This window comes from Microcebus murinus, chromosome 5 (genome assembly GCF_040939455.1).
Source record: "Microcebus murinus isolate Inina chromosome 5, M.murinus_Inina_mat1.0, whole genome shotgun sequence".
Classification (NCBI taxonomy): domain Eukaryota; kingdom Metazoa; phylum Chordata; class Mammalia; order Primates; family Cheirogaleidae; genus Microcebus; species Microcebus murinus.
Genome location: NC_134108.1, coordinates 58,052,995 through 58,069,553, shown reverse-complemented (window position 1 = coordinate 58,069,553; position 16,559 = coordinate 58,052,995). Strand labels below are relative to the sequence as shown.

The 16,559-nt window shown below is 49.8% G+C and overlaps 1 protein-coding gene across 1 annotated transcript; it reads left to right on the top strand.

Moving 5' to 3' along the window:
- Positions 1-7,037: 7,037 nt before the first annotated feature.
- Positions 7,038-16,263, top strand: POU3F2 (POU class 3 homeobox 2). The gene has a single exon (XM_012769427.2). The coding sequence runs from the start codon at positions 7,335-7,337 to the stop codon at positions 8,661-8,663; it is 1,329 nt and encodes a 442-aa protein (XP_012624881.1). The 5' UTR covers positions 7,038-7,334; the 3' UTR covers positions 8,664-16,263.
- Positions 16,264-16,559: the final 296 nt, after the last annotated feature.

The following is a 16,559-nucleotide window of genomic DNA, read 5'->3' as shown; positions in this document are numbered from 1 at the left end:
AGTGGAGAGGAGACATAGGAGAGGAGGAGGGAGGGAGAGTGTGTGTGTTGTGGCTGGTGCACTCTGCCCGCGCCAGCACTAGCCTGCCTGGCCGTTCCCTGCGGGGCGGGACACCCCTCCGGGTCCTCAGGGCCCTTCTTCTCCAGCCTTCAGTCAGCTCTCAGGGAAGGGGTGCCAGGCCCCGGGCGGCACTTTTATTTTGGTTGAGAGGAGGGAGCGCTGCTCCCAGGCCCGAGGGAGGCGAACTGAGCCCTTCTGTTTGGATTTCCCTCCTCGCTATAGCAACCAGCAGCATCCGGAAAAAAATGCGCCCTCCCTGGACAATGGCCCGGCCTCCTGCTTCTCGCCCTCGTCTTCCTCCCCCGGATCGCATCCAGGACCTGCCTGGGCGCTCTGCGGCCACCAACGCCCCCCACCCCCATCCCTTCCCTGGCAGTCCCTCCAGAGGTCAGGCAGGGCGCCGGGACACCACAGCCGTGATCCCAAGCCGGGCTGGTCCCCATGCTGGCCGAGGCTGGGACACAGGACCTCCCTGCCAAGCTCGGGGTTGGGGGGGGGGCCTCCCGCAGCGGAGTTCTCTGTAGGATAGTGTGGGTGTTTGGATGGGACTGAGGAGTACGAACTCCTGCTTTTTTCAGGGTTAAAAAATTAGAATAATGCATAATGCAGACTACACCTCTCCTCCACTCAAAACACACACACAGACACATACACTCACGTAAATATAAGCGCCCTAGACCGAAGTCCCAGGCATGATCTCTGACTTTCTTTCACTCTCCCAAGGTTAATTAAGTTCCCTTCCGCGAACTGAGCTCCGTGCCTATTCATTATTCTCTCCCTCTGACCTAGGGCGTTAATATGATCAGGCCTGTGACTTGGCCGTGTTCTGTTTTCCTATTTTGCATTTAATGCTGGAACCTGGCTGCCCTAGATTACCATCAAAAACTCTCAGAAAATACAAGAGGAGCCAGGGGATCTCGCTGCTCCAGTCTGTCTAAGGATTCCTCTTTCTGCATTTTCTTCTCACCATTGACCCACCCTCTACGTTCCCAGGACCCATATTCTGAAAACGCGTCTTAAAAATGCAGTCATCCCTAACTTTATAATGCCCAAAGGTGCCCTGAATGAGATTGGAAACTCAGAGACCTAGCAGAAGGTCCCGGGCCACAGCTATAGGGCTATGGTTAACTGCTCTCCGGAAACACATTTCTCCGTGAACCACACCTCCTCCCGCTGGCTGGGGTCCCCGGGACACTAACAACACAATTGTCAAGTGTACTTGTACACTTCAGAAAGGATTTGCATTTGTGCTCTGTGCAGAATCAGAGAACTTTAACCACACACAGCCTGTTTCTCCCAGAGGTAGAGCCCCAGCCCCAGCCCCAGCCCCAGCCCCAGCCCCAGCCCTTGGAAATGGCTTCAGTGAGCTGAACACGCCCGCCCCCGCGCCTGTGCGCAGGTGTGTGCCGGTACACTCCCTCCTAGCCTCGCCTTCCACTTCTCAGATTGCTCCAAGAAGATAAGAGAGGCTAGGGGCTTCGGCAAGAGCTTCATCTCAGTACATTTCCAAATGCTTTAGAGCTAAAGAGATTTCTGTTGAAATCAGTTTAATTTATCAAAGAGTTGTCATCCTCTCCTGGTGGCTAGCCATCCACCTGCTTTAAGGAGAGGGGGAGGAAAAAACATACCGTTAGGCTCCATTGTTAGGAGGTAATTTAACTGTTAGCACCTTGAAAATGAAATTGCAGGAAGAGAACTAGGAGCCACCAATTGCCTCCCGTTCTCTTTCTAGCTTGTTCAGTATAAACAAGCTATATTAATTCTTCTAAATAAATTTGCTTTACACACTGAGGGAATGTGTCCTTCATACTTTCTCTCTCTTAAGGCCTTATATTCACCACCTAAAATCTAGCAGGCTTCCTTTGATAAATTACTCAAAGTAATCTCTGAAACAGCTAGATTGCCTGGGTGACATAGTGTTAGAAGTCTTTAAGTTATGCCTGTCTATAAAATATTCACTTGTGGACTACAAAGGGGGCATGATATTTAATGATAGATTCATAACTTAAAGAAAAAGGAGATTAATATCCATTCAAATAATTTCATTTTAAATACTGAACATAGAACACAACATGTTATTGGTTTAAACAGTAGTGAAGATAAAATAGAATTGTTTGTAAGGGAGGCATATACAGAGTTTTCAAGCCTATGAAGTAACAGAGTTTCAACTTTCAGTAAAGTTTTCCTTCTTCAAGACTTTTCATGACTTGAGGACAGATGCACATGTAGGAACTTGCAAAACATAGGTATGGATAGTAACATATAAATTTATACAGTTTGTTTTTAATTCAGGAGACAATGTGCTGCTCAATAGTTAAAAATATTAATTTCTGGGTTTTGTTTTTTGGGTAAATGTTTATTGTATCTCTCCCAAGAACTGGAAACTTGAAAGTGCATTTTACATGCTACTTATAAATGAATTCCCCAAGACTGCTGTTCTTGAAGCTGTAAGGCAGTTTTCATTAAAGCAGGCAGCCGCCTCTTTGTGTGGATTGGCTAGATAAAGCTCTAACTCTGAAGTAGGAGCCTCAGTTTTGACATTCTGTAGGCCTTTAGTAAAGAAGTTCCATTCAGACGTTGGGGGGGTGGTCTCTACCAAATCAAACAGCTGCTGGGGTCCAGCAGGGGAGCAGAAACCAAAGGAAGGAATGAACAACTCCGACAAGGCTTTAAATAGGAGGGGGGAGGAGGGAGATTCAACCATTCTCCCTCAAGGTGGATACTGTAAAAGGAAACGTCAGTGGGCAGTTTTACCTAAGTGTAAACTGGTTGCCACCTCCACTCCCCCAATAGCCACCTCCTAATGAATTTTTTTTTTTTTTGCTTTTCTATTGTTTCCTGATTTCTATTATCCTGGGACTACATAAATAGGAAAAAATTAGTATCTATCGAATGAATGTCACCTCACCTCTGTTTTAATAACTGTGTGCTTCCTGCTCAATGTATAGGTTATGGTGGGGTTTCTACCAATTCCTAGTACATAAATGAAATTTTACATGTAGTTTCAGTGTATTTACTAGATGAACGAGTTAATAAATGCGATTTCAAGTTACAGGGCGTGGACTGATCCCATAACTGCTACTCAAGGGAAGATTTGGGGGGGTTGGCTCAAGATGCCCGGGGCTTCTGAGACCCAGGCCTGGCTCACTATCTTGAAGGGTGCGAAAGTGTGTGAGATAACAAGAGTGTCTCTTTGGTGTAGCTTGCTGGGATACCCTGAGTTGCTTTCCCCTCCACGCAGCACACTCCAGCAGGAGGCAGTCGGCACCACTTCTTCAGAACCAGTCCAGCTCAGCTGCGGTCTCCAACCCTGGGCCTCCGCCCGGTACCGATTAGTGACCTGTTAGGAACCCGGCCGCGCATCACCGCCTGAGCTCCGCCCACCACCCCCACCTCGGCAGTAGAAAATTCTCTTCCATGAAACGGGTCCCTGGTGCCAAAACCGTTGGGGACCACTGTAGCTCTGGATATCGACTGAGTAGAGTTTCCTCCAGACGCAGAAGAAGCTGGGCTGGCGCTGGCGCCAGGACCTCTTCGCAGGATGCCTCCAGCATGCCCTTGAGGAAGGGGCACCGGGGACCTGGCAGTCAGCGCCAGGGGCAGCGAGGCCCGCTCCAACCGCCTGCTCAGCCATTGTCCTCTAGTGATTTCAAGGAGCTGTGCTGAAGTGAGGGAGATATCAAGACACCTTGTCAGTTCAAAGCATTTTAGGGTTGTTTGAAATCCTCTCCACGTCAATGTAGCAGCCTCTGTATTTGAACAGCTGCTTTGAACAGTGAAAGGGAATGAGCTGAATCAAAACCTGGAGGTGTCTGCCCGAGACACCTTCAACTTGCTTTTATGCGGGCGGAGAATGGCAGGCAGACACGCGGACTCTGCCCTGACCCGGTCAGCACAAAGAAATGCGCCCGCGACGGTGGGAGCGGGGAGGAACGGGTGCAGAGGACAAAACCTTCCAGAACCCAAGTTTTAGAAGCCCCAAGGAGAAATCGCGCTGGGAGGAAGACAGGGAAGCCCAGGCTGCTCGGGATCCTGCGTTCGCGCCAACCGGGCCCCTGGCGACCAGCGGGGAGGCGTTGGTAGCTTGTGGGGAGGTGGTACTCAGCCACCGAGAGCGCCCAGCCCTGCCTCGGGCAATTGGCCCTGTTCTAGGGGTGGAGCTGGGGTGCAAATGCTGAGGCCCCGGGTAAGGTATTGTTCTATGTACTCCCAGGGATTTACTGGACATACTAAACTGGATAAAACTGCCCAGGCTCGCTCTGTTAGGAAAGTTACGGTCCCTTCGCCCGCCAGCGAAATGATGCAGGGGTGGAGTGGAGACCCGGGACATCAACGTAGGAAGAATCTCGGAGATTTAATCGCCAGAGAAGTCCCATCGCAGACAAGAAGTTTTGATGTACACGTGCAACCCATTCTTGTCCCCCTACACTAGCGCCCTATGCCGGAGGCGGGGGGGGGGGGGGGAGGTACGCGGGAGGGGGGGAGGGGAGATGGGGGAGGTAAGAGAATAAGGACACAAGGAGGAGGGACTTTTAAATTGACTCGGAGCCAAGCCTCCTCGGCTCCCTCAGAGATGCCTCTGGAAACTACATTCTTCCCTTGAGTGTATCACCCTATGGCTGCAGAAGGCCTTATCCCTCGAGAAATGTGAAATTAGATCCAGAGAAAAGCAGACACCTGCCCCAGAAAGGTGGGGGAAAGGACACTTTGCTTAGCACCAGGACGCGGCGGCCTTTCCCTGGGGCTGGATTCTTGTAACCTCAGGAACTCTGAGCTCCTGCGTCGGGGAAAAGAAAGGCGCAGCGGGACAGGAGAAGACTCGGCTCGCTATCGGCCTGTGCGCTCCCCATGGCCGGGCTAGAGCCACACGCTCTGCGCGCGGGACGCGAGGCCCAAGCTGGGAGCAGGTAGTCCTGCCCGCCATCCAGCCCATTTGCTTGCTATTAAGATGCTGTGAGCACCAGCCACCGAGTCTGCGCGCTCGGAGGCTCGGACTTTTTAATTTTTTCTTAGCTGGGCAAAGTTACCGGATTCCTAACAGCACCCAGGCGCGCGGCCAGAGTGGCTCCGCGCTTGCGCTGCGACCGAGCGCCACGCTGTGTGTGTCCTCGCCTCGCCGCGCGGGTGCGCGCGTGGGGGGTGCAGGTCCGTCCTGCTGACGGCCTGTGGGCTCGCCCCTCCCCTAACCATTTCTCTCTCTCCCACACACACGCTCATAAACAGAGGACACGTGGAAATTCTCAACCAAAGCGCCTTGCCCAGGCGGGTGCTCAACGTGGTGATTTATAAACAGCTCAGCCACTCCCCAAAGAGCACCGCTCCTTGTTAGTCATGATGAATTTTCTGGCCCGCTCCAGTCTGCTGTCTAGATTAAGATGCTCCGAGGCCCCAAAATGCTCCCTCTGAGCGTTAATTTGGCTTCCCTTCGCAAGCCCACGACCGCCAGCAGAGCCAGCGCTAGAGCCACAACCCACAGGGCCAGGGGTGAGAGATGCGGATGTGATTCACGTTCCCTGAGGTGTTTTCCTTCGCAGCAGTAACTTTTGATTCGCTTTGCAGTACCCGCGCCACACACCCGGCCCTGTGTGGCTGTTGCACTGTTCCAGCCTGAGTCCGCGACCTGCTTCTTGCTACCGGACTTGCGAGCTCCGAAACTGGCAGCAAGCACCTGCTCTCCGTAGAGCGGCGCCGCGGGTGCACTGTCCCGCGTTCTTGCTCTGGAGTTCGCCACTGAAGGCTGGGCAGGGAACGTGGCCAAGGAGCGCCTGAGAGTTATACTAACTCCATCCGTTAGCTCCTGCAGAAGTTACTGATTAGTAAGGTTCCCCTGGCATCAGCCCATTTGCTTTCACATACCCTTCCTCCCTTCCGAAGCGGCTAACGGAAAAGTTGCACCGACAAGCGGCAGGAGCGCGGGGAAACGCGCACGCAGCGCCCTCAGCGCGCCTTCCCTTCCCCGAGCGGCCCTTCGCCGCTCCGCAGCACTCGGAGGCCGCACACCCCTTGCCAGCACTCCCGCAGCCTCGCACAAGGCGAAGGTCTGCCCACGCAGGCTTCTAGCTTTCTAAAGCAAAAACTCTGCGCGCGCCCGAGTGTGAATCTGACAGAGAGACTTTCAGAGTTTTGTTTTGTTTTCAGTTCAGGCCGCTGCGCCGTCAGAGCCGGCAACTCCGAGCCTTGATGGGAGTCTCTCGCCGGCCGCGGCGCCGGCTGAGCTTGCCTCTCTCGGGTTCTTTCGCCACGGGGCTGAGAGACAGTTGGGCCTGGAACCTAAAAAGAAGAGAGCCTGGGCTAGCCGCGGGGTAGAGAAGAAAACCTTTATTCGCGGCAAAGATGTCCACACACTCTGGAGCAAGAGGCACTTGTGCGCTGAAATTCTAACCGTGGGGTGAAAGGAGACTTGAACAGGGGAACAAGTGTGGCTCCTGGCTCTAGGTTTAAGAGACGCTGTTGTGTGTGTGTGTGTCCCTAGGTGAATAAAAATCGGACTCCCGCTGGCTCTGTGCGATCCAGCCTTTCTCTTCCTCCCTCCCTCCCTCTCTCCCGCCCCACCACAAAGCCCTATTGGGAAGAGAAAGTAGACCCCCCTCCTCATCCAAGTCTTCCAAGTGGCTGTGGTCGATAAGAGCGCCAGGACCGCCCCCCTGCCCGGCTTCTCAGCCTGGGAGACAGATGGGGGGCGGGGCCCATCCGAGAGGGGGCGGTGGAGGCCCTGGGTGAGGAAGAAAGGGGGGGGTGAGAAGTGAGAGAATCTGAATCGGGAGACCGGGGGAGACCGGGAGGAGGGCGAGGAGGACTCTGAGGCCCGGGGAGGGGGAAGGGGCAGCTCTGCGCCAATCAGTGGCGCCGGCCTGGGAGGTTGCTAGCGGTATCCACGTAAATCAAAGGGCGCGGAGCCAATGGGAGGGGGCGGAGGGGGCGGAGGGGGCGGGGCCCAGGCGCGTGCCGCTGCGAGCCGGCGCTGCCAAGAGAGCGGGAGAGAGCTGGAGAGAGCAGGGAGAGGGGGGAGCGCCGAGCGAGTCAGAGAGTGAGCGAGAGCGAGAAGGAGGGAGAGGAGGAGAAAGAGCGAGGGCGGGCGGGAGGCGGCGGCAGCAGCAGCAGCAGTAATAGCAGGAGCAGCAACAGAAGGCGTCGGAGCGGGCGTCGGAGCTGCCCGCTGGGGGAGAGAGGGAGGAGAGAGAAAGAGCGACAGAGGAGAGGGAGCCCGAGGCGAAAAAGTAACTGTCAAATGCGCGGCTCCTTTAACCGGAGCGCTCAGTCCGGCTCCGAGAGTCATGGCGACCGCAGCGTCTAACCACTACAGCCTGCTCACCTCCAGCGCCTCCATCGTGCACGCCGAGCCGCCCGGCGGCATGCAGCAGGGCGCGGGGGGCTACCGTGAAGCGCAGAGCCTGGTGCAGAGCGACTACGGCGCGCTGCAGAGCAACGGGCACCCGCTCAGCCACGCTCACCAGTGGATCACCGCGCTGTCCCACGGCGGCGGCGGCGGGGGAGGCGGTGGTGGCGGCGGGGGCGGCGGCGGGGGCGGGGGAGGCGGCGACGGCTCCCCGTGGTCCACCAGCCCCTTGGGCCAGCCGGACATCAAGCCCTCGGTGGTGGTGCAGCAGGGCGGCCGCGGCGACGAGCTGCACGGGCCAGGCGCCCTGCAGCAGCAGCACCAGCAGCAGCAGCAGCAACAGCAGCAGCAGCAGCAGCAACAGCAGCAGCAGCAGCAGCAGCGGCCGCCGCATCTGGTGCACCACGCCGCTAACCACCACCCGGGGCCCGGGGCATGGCGGAGCGCCGCGGCTGCAGCGCACCTCCCGCCCTCCATGGGAGCGTCGAACGGCGGCTTGCTCTACTCGCAGCCCAGCTTCACCGTGAACGGCATGCTGGGCGCCGGCGGGCAGCCGGCCGGGCTGCACCACCACGGCCTACGGGACGCGCACGACGAGCCGCACCATGCCGACCACCACCCGCATCCGCACTCGCACCCGCACCAGCAGCCGCCGCCGCCGCCGCCCCCGCAGGGCCCGCCTGGCCACCCAGGTGCGCACCACGACCCGCACTCGGACGAGGACACGCCGACCTCAGACGACCTGGAGCAGTTCGCCAAGCAGTTCAAGCAGCGGCGGATCAAACTGGGATTTACCCAAGCAGACGTGGGGCTGGCGCTGGGCACCCTGTACGGCAACGTGTTCTCGCAGACCACCATCTGCAGGTTTGAGGCCCTGCAGCTGAGCTTCAAGAACATGTGCAAGCTGAAGCCTTTGTTGAACAAGTGGTTGGAGGAGGCGGACTCGTCCTCGGGCAGCCCCACGAGCATAGACAAGATCGCAGCGCAGGGGCGCAAGCGGAAAAAGCGGACCTCCATCGAGGTGAGCGTCAAGGGGGCTCTGGAGAGCCATTTCCTCAAATGCCCCAAGCCCTCGGCCCAGGAGATCACCTCCCTCGCGGACAGCTTACAGCTGGAGAAGGAGGTGGTGAGAGTTTGGTTTTGTAACAGGAGACAGAAAGAGAAAAGGATGACCCCTCCCGGAGGGACTCTGCCGGGCGCCGAGGATGTGTACGGGGGGAGTAGGGACACGCCACCACACCACGGGGTGCAGACGCCCGTCCAGTGAACTCGAGAGGGGGGAGGGGCAGAGCGCGGGGCTCCCCCTCCCCTTCGGTCCATGGCCCTTTCCCGGCCCCCTTGTTCCCTCTCTAACTTCTGATTGTTCTTTTATTTTTAATTATTATTTCCCCATCCCTTAAAATGAAAAAAAAAAATAAGGAAAAAGGAAAGCAACTAAGACACTGGACTATCCTTTAAATGGTAGCAGGTGTAATGATGTGTTTTGACATTTGCAGGCGAATACCCAGGCAATGGAGTGGAGTGTCTCCTAGAGAGAGTGAGGAGAGAGTGTGTGATAGACAGAAAGAAAGAGAGAGAGAGCGAGCGAGAGCGAGAGAGATGGCAAGCACTGAGATAAATACCTGGCAAAACTAAATAAATTACCAAAAAGAAAAATAATCCACCAAACCGTGATAAACACAAAACGCAGCTTCCTGATGCTTGGAGTTGGCACATGCTGCTGTGTTTATTTGATGTGGATCCCCATCAGGAAAGAGGAAAAAATACACACTTCATATAGGCAAAATGTAACCACATAAATTTGCACTGCAAGAAAATTGAAGTTTACATGAACAAATATATGAACATATTTTCTCTTTCTCCCCACCGTTAATTTTGGAATTGCCGTTTTTGGTTTTGTTTTGCTTTATTCAGTGAAGAGAGTTGAAGCCAGCTCTTGGCGGCTCTCCATTTCCAGTGTTTTTGTGCTCCTTGTTCTGTTTGTGAACTTTGGTTACCTTCAGATCCCCCTTAAATTGGTGTAACACTTATTTGTTCCTCTTACCAAAGCAAAACCATTGGCTTCATACAAAATAAATAATTCTCTCTCTGCATTCAGGAAATGTGCATGGTCTACCCCGCTTTATGCAAGGCAAGAATCCAGTTAGAAATATAAAAATAAGAGTCAAACACTGGTTTTTGTTACAAACCACAAAGTAAACTTCATTTTCAGGCAGTGTTTCTGGGGGAGGATAAAGGAGGGGAGAAAAAGAAAAATCGATAATGAGTGACTGATTGCTTCATTTTATCAGGCGGGTCCATTGTGAAAGAGCTCAGAGGAAATGTGGAGGTTAAATATATCTCCAGAGTTGTCCAACAGAAAGAAAGTGGCACTTTGAAGAGAACTAGGGAAATACACATCCTCAGATATCCCTATATAGTTCTCTGCCTTCAGTTTTAATAACTTAATTATGAAGAATTATTTGTCCTGACAGCAGTTCAACTTTATTCCTCTAACAGCTTTTTATTAAACATTAAAAAAAAACAGGAACTTATTGGTGTGTGCATAGACTTGTGTTTCTTAGCACATAAATACCAACATGCATACATATACTATCTCCACTCAGTAGACAGGTTTTGTCTTTGAAAGCTCATTTGTTTATCAAGTCATACTTAATGTCCCCCACCCTCCTTTCCCATAATTTATTACAGAAAATACCAGTTTGACTTGGACAGTTTATTTCCCCCTCTTTCACTATGGAAGGGAAAAGAAGTGAAAAAAATGCCATTTTCAATCCTTCCTTTCTCCCCTTTGTTAATAGTTTTAAGTGCATTTTTGACTTTCTCTTGATGGAAAACAGTTAACTCCAAACACAAAAGACTCTACTGGGAAGTGTAGGTGAAAAAACTTGTAACTGTATTAAAAATAAATACCATTAAACTGTGATCAGTTAAAATTTTTTTAAAAATCAGCACAAAAGGGCGCTAAAAGGGAAACCACTTTTTATTAATCATCAAAGTTTGGGGCTTTTTTTCTGGTTAGGTATTAGATAATTTTTTTGTTTGAAAAAATTAAATTCTCACTACCATAAAATTATGGTTCAGTATCAGATTAGCATTGCACTCAGTAGTCTTTAAGGTTTTAGAAAATATGCTTTATATTGTCTTTTCAAACACCTGTGATTGTTTCATTTTCAGTGTTTTTGAAAGATAAATGGTGACTTATAATGGGCATATTTATTTGCCTGTATTTCATTTCCCCCAATGAATGTCACAAGGAGATGGGCACGGAGCTGCTTCTGGATGCACCACATTGCCCGTTCCTGAGGTATAGGGACTGGCCTTTAGGGAAGCAATCCTGAGCAGGGCAAATAGCCAATGGTAAAGGGAGGAAATGAATTTTCAGATACTTATTACCAAGTAGGTAAGGTCAGAAGCTGGAGTTCAGGGGATGTGTCTATAGCTCCTCTGACTCTTATAGGTTTACTAAGATGAAAGTTACCACTGAACCTTACCACTATGTATATATGTTTAATATCTGTCTTTTGAAATGCAGAAATAGTTTTAATGTTTCTTTGTCTATTTTTCTTTTTTTAATGCTACCCAGGGAAATATTTTCATATCATTTTTAAGTGGCCTGCCTCAATGTATATTTATTTCTTTTGAAGCAAAAAGGTTCTGGAAACTGTTTTTCTGTAGCTTTAAATGAGTAGGTGAGCAAAATCTATATGGGATGTAATTTTTTTGTTCAGTCTCTTTAAAAATACTTTGTTTTGGTACATTTGGTTGTGCTTGTGGGGAAAATAAAAACGCAGAGATCCTTATATATTTATGTTAAAGTAATATTTTATTATCTACATAAAACAGAAATGCACAATACCTTCATAGTTTGTTCTAATTATTGAAATATCTTTATTTTATTTTTAAAGATAGTGCCAAGTTTTAAGGGGGGGAAAACCCTAGACCTTAAACAGACTGAGTTGAGTTGTGTGTAAAACACTTCCCTTCCTTTATACTTCATAAAGTTTTGGAATAAATTTTATGCATATACCGCCAGGTTTCATGTTTATAACTTTCAAAGGCTTTTAAAAAAAAATGTAGACTACTGTTCTGATTCACTTTTCTTTGCAAAAACTATCAGTCCCAAATCTTTCAGTAACTATGCCTATAGCATTAAATTGAAATGGTCATTGGGTTTGAGTTTCAATTCGTTTGCCATTTCATGATCCAACAAAGAGACGTTTATCCCTTTTAAATATATGCAGATATCCCTATATCTTTTTTCCAGGTTAGCTCTACCTTAGCCAATCATGCTGTTTTGGAGAACATCAGTAAAACTAGTTGGATTTTAATCTCTACCCACATGTCCTCACATAATTTGGGATCTTCAGAAAAACAAAGCTTAGGTGATTATTATTCTTAATAATTAACAAATATTTTTCAACAGACATAACCCTGACAATGTACTATATGTGTGTTTACCAAATGATTAGAGATAGATTCTATATATTATTCCTGTTAAGTTTACAGAAAAAGATGGATTTTGCAATGGTTTATACAATAGTGTCTGTTTCTCATCAGGCAAATAAACAATCTCTAAAATAAGAAAAGAAAAAAATGGAACGTATAGGACACTCAAGCCATGGAACTAATAACAGATTGTTTTAGACAATCTCAGATGAAACACTACACTTATCAAAATCTGTTTAAAGGTTAAGAGAATTTCAAGCAGTATTGAGTTAGTTTACAAGTTTTCTGCTGTATTTAAAGTCCTCCTTGGAACACTGGTTTAAGTATAAATGTCCATTTTGAAAGCTAGTTTCTGGGCTTATTACATCTGATCATCTTTTCTAACTCCTAGTCAATATTACACAGGTCCCAAACAGATTCAGCCAAATGATCTTATCAATAGTCTGAACGAGAAGTGACAGAAAGAAGAAGTGTTTTGTGACCGCAGACATGCTGATGGGTAAAATGTTTAAGCTGCGTATAGATTTGAGTCCTGGGTCAATATCCTCCTCCACTGTAGGTAGAAAACAAGCAGCATATGCCCTCTGCAGGGCATTTTAGTGGACCTTGAAAAGGCATTTTTGTTCTTAGCCACAGAGGCTACTGACTGGAGACCATCACATGTTAAAAGGGCACACTATAGTTTTGACCCATGCTTGCTGTTCAGGTCCTAAGACTACTTGGGTAGTTTCCACACGGGTTTGGGGAATATATTACACAATAAGGTGAAAAACTCCATCACTGCCACTAGGAGAAATTTGTGGGACAGTAGTCCCTGAGATGTTGGTTAGCTACAAGGACAAACCCTTCCTCTAAAGACAATAATGCAGAATACAGCCATCCTGAAAGAGCTTCTGTGTTTCCTCAAAATATGTCACTTTTTAAATTTATGGTGTAAAATGGGAGAGAAATGATCATGTGAGAAAGAGTTATGTGAAGGTCAGAGGGAGAGAATGGCCACGAATAATATTATGCTTGGCACTTCTAAACATTCTCGGTTCCCACGAAGTAACCGCCTTTATATTTCAGATGGCAGCAACAAAAGCACTCTTCTCTTCCCCTTCCCCTCCTGCTCCCACCAGTAGAGGCCATGCACTGGTTGGCAAAATTGTCTGGTGAAATGGCTTTGATAAAAGCACTCATCTATCTTCTTATTTCTCCAAAAGCAACTAATAAAGAGATGCAACAGCAACAATGGTGGGAAAATGGCATTGGGGTGCATTGGTACCTGCACATGTATGTCTACATGCTGCATTCATTTGCCTTTCACTTGCTTTATCATGGAAGCAGCTTGGGTAGTGCTGGGAAGTGAGGTGAGATTATCTTTTTATCACTAGTCTCTGATTTGTCTTTGTTGATTTTTCAATCACTTCATAGAACTCTGCTCCATGTAGAATTGAATTTCTACACAAGTTAAAGAATGGGGTAAAGAACGGGGCTTGTATAGAAAAAGAAAGATAAATGGTGAAGTGAGGGTCAAGGGTAAAAGTGATTCTTTGGGTCTGCTTTTATATTTCAATGAGTAAGGCACAGGGACAGTGTTTATCAGCACCAAGCCCTAATCAACTGAGCTAACCAGCCAAGCTTGTGTTTATTTTAAATGAAGAAAAACGATGCATCTTGAAATACTATGAAGCTTGACAATATGACTAAATGGGATGTACAGCTAAGTTTCATATAAATATTTTCCCCTATTTGGGAAAGTTTACTTTGCAATGATGCATAGTCTCTTAACAGGGGGAAGATGGTGGTAGGAAAGAACCAGGGCTTCTGATAGCTATTCCTATCACTTGATTCAGGATAAGAAACAATGCAAAAGTGGCTGGGGCCTTCAACCCAGCTACCAATCATGGAATTAACACTGGCCCACGTTTTCAAAATGTGGGCCAGTGTTATTTTAATGACCCCTTATCTGAAGGTGGGTATGGGGGTGCCAGAACATGGCTTTTTACTTTTCTTCAAGGTTTTGCTTGGTTATAGAGATAGAGAAACAATCAAAATATTTCCACATTTCTCTGGTGTTTGGTGGGAAGTTAGGAAATTTGTTCTCCCCTTTAAAAGAAAAAAAGTTAATTAACTTCATCTTGTAGTACCTTTCCTTTACCTTAATAACACCTCTGCTTGGCTTCGCTGTTAGAGGTTTTAGAAACAATACCATATTTCATCAAAACAACCCTTGGCCTCTCTTATCGTTCCTAGAATTCTGATTGTTGGTAACATTAAGTTGTATTTCTTTTAAAAAAAAATGTCTGAAATGTTATTTAATACATCAGTAAAAGTGCATCTATATCTTAAAGTTTATTCCTTCCACGTCTTTCTGAGTTTTTATAGCTCTTTGTCTGGGATTTGGGGAGGGGGGACTTCCACATGCGGTTTGTGCGTGAGGAGCCTGGGCTCTGGAGTGGTCTGTAGTTGGCGGCAAACAGCTCTCTGCTCTCAGAATGGGGAGCTGTCATCTAGAAAAAAGAAGGAAATAAATGCCCCCACAAAGACGTAGTTGTCACCAATTTTAGAAAGACAGGGGACCATTAGGACCCCATCTGAGCGATATGGAGAGGATTTTGATTGTTACGAATTGTATACGATTAACTCTCGGTGTGCCGAACAACGGCCATAGGAAACCTTGCGATGGAGTAAATTTGAATCTGCGTCCCTTTTTATTGGGATCATATATTTTTCCTTCCACCAGTGTTTCCTCTGGGTTTATTGTTTAAAAAGAAAAAAAAAGCCACATACCAAAAAATATAGCCACAGAGTTTGGCAGTAGAGTGGGAAAAAGAAAGTTTCTTGTGGGTTTGTAACACAAATTAGCCATTGTAAATCACTGGGCTTCAAGGTTCAGACAAGTCCATGTGGAAAGTGTTGGGAGTTCTTTCCCTCCTCCTGTTAAGAAATCTCATTCCGTCAAAGGAATTTTTATGTGACCTTTTATGTTCCACAGCACATGATTCTGGAGAGAATTGTTTGACCTTAATAACTTTTTGTTGATGTTGTTCCCCTAACAAATATTCTTTCAAAGTTGGTGCAATGCCTGGACAAGGAGGGCGAGGGTACTGCTGGCCTGCACCTGCTGGGCGCTCAGTCGGAAAAGAGGCGCCCAGGCCTCGCCGCGCCCCACCTCGGGGATCCCTGGCCGCTAACAGTAAGGCCCAGCCAGCCCGGCTCGCCGCAGCAGGGAGGGGAGAGAAAGGAGGGGAGCGGGACATTCCCTGTCCTCCCAGGCCCGGCCTTCCTCCGGGACGCTGCCAGCAGCTCGGGAGTGCCTGCCTGGAAATCAGGGATTCTTTGCGGCGCCCCAGGCTCCGACGCCCGGACTCTCAGGGGAAGGGTCAACAGCTTGGACCCCGAGAGTTCTTCCAACTCTCTCCTTCCCAAAGAGGCCATGGCGGGGGGCGTGGATAAGTGGTGAGTTTGCCTGCCTGAGGCTGAGGCTAGAGTTGGTGTTAGTAGGAGCACAGATGTGTTGGGTATGGCCGCCGCTCTGGGGAAGTGGGATCTAGACACAGGAGTTGGCAGGGCTTCTCTGGGGCGCGCGTGGCTGGGGCAAAGGTATTGTGAGGTGCAGAGGTGGAGAGTCGAAGGTCCACAGGAGAATGAATGTTGTAGCTTTCCGCCTGCCTGGCTTTTCCGCTTTTGCCTCTGCAAAGTGGGACCCAGGACGTTGCTCCCGCATGGGAGAGGCAATCGTGGGAGACGGTGCCCCAAGAGAAAGGGAAGAGGAGGCAGGAAAACTGGGTAGGGGAAAGGTTCAGTGACGTAGCGTAATTTGGGCTTCTCCTGGTTTTAGAGGGGCTAGGAGGTGGGAAAGGAGAGGGACAGCGAGAGCTGGGGGGCGAAGTTCTGAAGCTGTTCCTTTCAGCCCCCATCCATCAAACTTTCTGACCTCAGCCCCCTGCCTCCAGTGGTGAGGAACCTACTCTCTAAGCGCTGAAGCATGGAGGAAAACGAATCTCTTAAACCCACTGGAAACTGACCCCTCCCTGCTGGGGACCTAGAGTCAGTTCCCAGCAGAGGAAAGTCAGTTCCCTAGAGAAGGGAACCCAGTAGCCCCCACCCTGGGCTCCCTGGCATCCCAAGCAAGAGCTGAGGGCCGCTCCCCAGGAAAGGAGGCCTGGCATTGCTTTCGGTGAGCTGGGCACTTGCAGGGCGGACGCCCCCCTTAGCCCTCTGACGCCCCAAGGAGGAATCGACCTGTAGGAGGAAATCACTCAGTTCTTAAAAGCTTCGCAGAAGGGCGCTGGGAGTTCTAAGGCGGCCTTTTGCCTCCTGGAGGAGGTGAGGCTGGCCAGGGGACGTGGGCGCTTGGGGCCTGGCTGTGCGGCAGAGCCGCGGAGGCGGGAAGCTGGCTGGGGAGGAGCGGGAAGGCTACCAAGGGCAGATGCAGGGGCTCCCGAGGGGCGCAGGTCTGTGCTGGCGCCCAGCCTGGCCTCCGCCGCCGCGGCAGGGCCTCCCGCTTGCTCCCGCCGTGCCCGCCTGCGGCCACTCACCGGGCCCCGCGGCCAGCCCGGGCGGGGTCGCACGCAAACAAGGATGCTTCTATTTACTCGCCTCTGCCTGTGGATTTCTAAGACATTCAGCAGGCACAATCATTAAACTAATTTGTATTTGATTGTTTGGGCGGACGGAGGGTAGTTTTATTGCGCTAAGCATTCAAGCAGGCACGCATCGCTGATTA

Bases quoted from the DNA above. Each gene is read 5' to 3' on its own strand.
- POU3F2 (XM_012769427.2), top strand. From the start codon at position 7,335: ATGGCGACCGCAGCGTCTAACCACTACAGCCTGCTCACCTCCAGCGCC.